The sequence below is a fragment of the Marmota marmota genome, unplaced genomic scaffold, assembly GCF_001458135.2.
Source record: "Marmota marmota marmota unplaced genomic scaffold, marMar, whole genome shotgun sequence".
In the NCBI taxonomy this organism is placed as follows: Eukaryota; Metazoa; Chordata; class Mammalia; order Rodentia; family Sciuridae; genus Marmota; species Marmota marmota.
Window position 1 is genome coordinate 24,096,320 of NW_026000026.1, and position 4,309 is coordinate 24,100,628.

General features: G+C 52.8%; 1 protein-coding gene across 1 annotated transcript in view; it reads left to right on the forward strand.

Moving 5' to 3' along the window:
• Positions 1 to 3,214, forward strand: part of E2f1 (E2F transcription factor 1) — a 30,367-nt gene extending 27,153 nt beyond the window's left edge. The window contains exons 4-7 of the mRNA XM_015483112.2: positions 736 to 888; positions 1,392 to 1,506; positions 1,601 to 1,823; positions 1,937 to 3,214. Coding sequence (XP_015338598.1) covers positions 736 to 888; positions 1,392 to 1,506; positions 1,601 to 1,823; positions 1,937 to 2,184 — 739 coding nt within the window. The 3' untranslated portion in view covers positions 2,185 to 3,214. The remainder of the gene's footprint in view (positions 1 to 735; positions 889 to 1,391; positions 1,507 to 1,600; positions 1,824 to 1,936) is intronic.
• Positions 3,215 to 4,309: the final 1,095 nt, after the last annotated feature.

The window sequence follows — 4,309 nt, forward strand, 5'->3', positions numbered from 1 at the left end:
GCCCCCCCGTCCCCCCCCCCGTTTTTTGGTTTTTGTTTTTTAATAACATCTGTTTCTCTAGGCTGGCCTCAAACTTGTGATCCTCCTGCCTCCTGTCTCCAGGTAGCTGGAACTAGAGGTTTACGCCACCATGCCTGGCTATCCTGTTAATTCTTTATTTTTCCCTTCTCGCCTCTCCCCAGGCAACCCTACTACCCTGTCTTTGACACATTGGTCTTTTCAGTTTGGGGTAGATCATCCTATTCTGCATCACTTTGTTTTTCTTTTCACTTGACAACATGTCTTGGAAATAATTTCATGTGTACATCTAATTCATTCTCATCCTTTTATACAGCTGGGTCATTTTCCAGGGCATATCTCTGCCATCATTTATTTACTCAGCCTCCTGGTAGGGACATGTAGGTGTTTGTTGGCAGTCAGGCCAGTCTGATTTGGAACCCAACTGAGAAGCTGGAGCCAGAGAGGAGAAATCCTGTCAGAATCTGAGATCAGGGGCTGGGGCAGTGATTCAGTGGTAGAGCACTTGCCTTGCACATATGAGGCACTGGGTTCTATCCTCAGCACCACATAAAAAAATAAATAAAGATACTATGTCCATCTACAACTTAAAAAAAAAAAATTAAAAGAAAAAAAAATAATCTGAGATCAGTGGCCACAGCAGACTCTGTCCCAAGGGCCAGGGCTGATGGGCAGAGGGGCTGGGAGCTGCTAACCCTCCTAAACGCCTCTCCACAGAGGCAGCCACGCCACAGTGGGGATCGGTGGGCGGCTTGAAGGGCTGACCCAGGACCTCCAGCAACTGCAGGAGAGTGAGCAGCAGCTGGACCACCTGATGCACATCTGCACCACACAGCTGCGGCTGCTCTCTGAGGACTCTGACAGCCAGCGATATCCTTGGATTGGCTGGGGACTTGGAGGACAGGTGTGATAGGTGGGGTTACCCACCCAAGTGGGTGGAGAGGCCCTGGATCTCAGATTCAGGAGAAGGCTCTGTCACTGAGTGCAAGTTGGTAGAGTGCTTGATCAAAGCCTTGGGTTTAATCCCTAGGACCTCAAAAAATATACATATATTTTTGGCCATAGCCATCAATTGACACCAAGATCACAGGCCAATATACTCTCAACACCAGGCCTGGCATCGTGTTAAGCTTTTTATGTGGAATTATCACAGTCAGCCATCATTCGCTTTGAATGAGATGGGTAGATAGTCCCACTGTACTCATGTGGCCATTGACGTCCAGGGGAATGAAGTGTTGAACACCAATTATATGCCAAACCTTATGGTGGATCAGGAAGATGAGTGAAAAGGCAAGTATGGACCCTGTCTTGGGGGCTGTCACTGTGAGTGGCCTCCAGAGGCCAAAGATCATATACTCCTTGACTCCACCAACCCTGGCCTATGTGACATGCCAGGACCTTCGTAGCATTGCAGACCCTGCAGAGCAGATGGTCATGGTGATCAAGGCTCCTCCTGAGACCCAACTCCAAGCCGTGGACTCTTCAGAGGTAAAACCAGGGACTTCAGGCCCAACGAGGACAAGCTGGGCTGGGATAGTGGTCACCTGGGCCTCAGGTAATTCTGCCTGCTGCCTCTACCCAGACCTTTCAGATCTCCCTCAAGAGCAAACAAGGCCCCATTGATGTTTTCCTGTGCCCTGAAGAGAGTGTGGGTGGGATCAGCCCAGCAAAGACTCCATCCCAGGAGGCAGCTTCTGGAGAGGAGGACAGGACAACTGACCCCGTCACCACAGTGCCACCACCATCACCTCCGCCTTCGTCCCCTGCTATGGATCCCAGCCAGTCCCTGCTCAGCCTGGAGCAAGGTGGGTAAGGGTGAGTGGGGGGGCCCCCCTAGATGGGTGAGCAGGCATGGCAGCCCCCTCTGTCCTCTCTGCTGGGCCATCCCTGGCCTGTGATGCTCCCCCCGTCTCCCCAGAGCCACTGTTGTCAAGGATGGGTGGCCTGCGGGCCCCCATGGATGAGGACCGCCTGTCCCCGCTGGTGGCTGCTGACTCACTCCTGGAGCATGTGCGGGAAGACTTCTCCGGGCTCCTACCTGAGGAGTTCATCAGCCTCTCCCCACCCCACGAGGCCCTCGACTACCACTTTGGCCTTGAGGAGGGTGAGGGCATCAGAGACCTCTTCGACTGTGACTTTGGGGATCTGACCCCCCTGGATTTCTGACAGGTCCTAGGGGGCCAGGGTCTCCTGAGATGCCCCTCCCTGTCTCTGCAGCCCTGGAGCCCCCTGCCCTAGGCCATCCTTCCAGCCCTTTTGGAAAAGTGTAATTTATACCCTGTCTCCTATCTCAGCAGCTTCTAGCTCTGGGGTCTGGCTGCCACCAGGAGGTTGAGCAAGCCAGGAAGGGAAGGATTCTGTTTGTGGTGTGTATGTGCATGCACCCAGCACCCCACGTGTGTGTAACTGGGGTGAGTGGTGTGTGAGTATGAGTGTGTGCATGTACCGGGGAATGAAGGTGAACACATCTGTGCGTGCACTGCAGACACGCCCCAGTGTGTCCACGTGTGTGCATGAGTCCATGTGTGTGCATGGGGGGCTCTAACTGCACTTTCGGTCTCCTTGCTCCAGGGGCCCTTGAAGGCCCAGGGTTGGCCGCCTGCCCCCAGAATCCTGTGTGCTGACCTGGCCAGGCAGGGAGGCCTTGGCTGGCTGGGTTTGCAAGAGCACTTCTGTCTTAAGGTTTTCTGATCGAAGCTTTAATGGAGCGTTATTTATTTATCTAGGCCTCTTTGGCAAGCCTGGGAAACAAGACTGGGAGGGATGTGGGGTTGATACCCTAACTCCCTATACCCCTGAGCAAAGACAGGGGTCCCCAAGTGGTTCTTTTGCCCCATCCCGAGGGAGCTGAGGCCTGAGCGATTTATTTATTGGGGAAAGGCAGAAGGGAGACAGACTGACTGACAGCTATGGGTGGATGGAGGGGTGGTCCCTTTCCAGGGGTCACTTCAGAGCCCCAGATGCCCTCCCCATGGATATGAGATGGGAGAGGTGAGTGGGGACCTTCATTGACAGGGTGGGCAGGAGGGGTGGGTGAAGGGCTCCCCAGCCTAGACTGAGGGGACCCTCCTGTGGTGTTTGAAGTGCCCCCCTCCCACTTATTGCTCTGCCCCACCCTCCAATCTGCACTTTGATTTGTTTCCTAACAGCTGTTTCCTCCTGCTTTGGTTTTAATAAACATTTTGATGATGTTTGGGCTGGGTTTTAGGTCTCTACTTGATGTAAGTCTGGGAGTGGGAGAAACCAGGGTTTTTAGGGAAAATGCCCATTCTCCTCTCTGTCCCTCAGATGGATTTCATTCTATTTGAGTTTCATAACCCTAAGAAAGGAAGGCTTCCTAACTTAAAGTTTTTTCCTAACTTAAAAACTGATCCAGTAAATATTGCCAAAGTGTGGAAGTAATAGGTGAGTTTCTCTCCTTTCAGCCCCAGGGGTCACTGATATTTTTGGTATGTTCCTTCCAGAAGTTTCTAGGCATTAGTAAACATGCAACAAATACAATGGACTGCATTTGTATCTGTGTCAGGTACTTTCCAGTCTTGGGGTGAGTGGGTTCCCTCCCCTCAAGGGTGTTTTGATGGGAATTTGTGCAAAAGAAAAATTAGGGGAGAGCTTTCTGGAAGAGGTGGTGCTTAGGCTGAAAACTGAGGGTCAATAGGGGTTAACTGGAGGAAGGAAGAGGAACACACCAAGCAGAGAAAAAAAGTATGGGCAAAGAGGCCCTGGGGCCCAGTGGGGCAGGTCAGAGGAGCTGACCTAATGAGGCTGGAGTCCTGAGGGAGGAGAGACATTCATTCTAGGGTTTTATTCAGGGTACAGAGTCACCAGGCAGTCTAAGGAGGGACATGTCCTGTTTCATATTTAAAGCTCCCTCTGGCAGCTGTACAGAGACCGTTGAAGGGAGTGCCCAAATAGCTTGGGGGGAAAGAAGGCTGAGGACTCTGAAAGTGCAGACAGTGTGGGGTCAGGACACTTGAGACCTGGGAAAGGGGAGAGTGACAGCAGCATGGACCTGTGTAACAGACCGTTGGGTGGGCGGTCTCTGAGCTGGCCCAATTTAACCCCTTTACATTCAATGCATCACCACGACTCCTATGGGGGCGTCCACTTTTACCCCCATTAGACAAACCTACGGGAGAAGACGACCCTTGGGTTGGCCGCTGACCCTCTGGGCCTTGCGTCCTGTGTTCGCGCAGCCCTCCCGTTCTGCTCTTGCGGTGCACACCCGCGCTGGCTGGATCTGCTCGGCCCGTCCCGAGTGGAAATTACCCCTTGGGTGGTTCCTCACTCC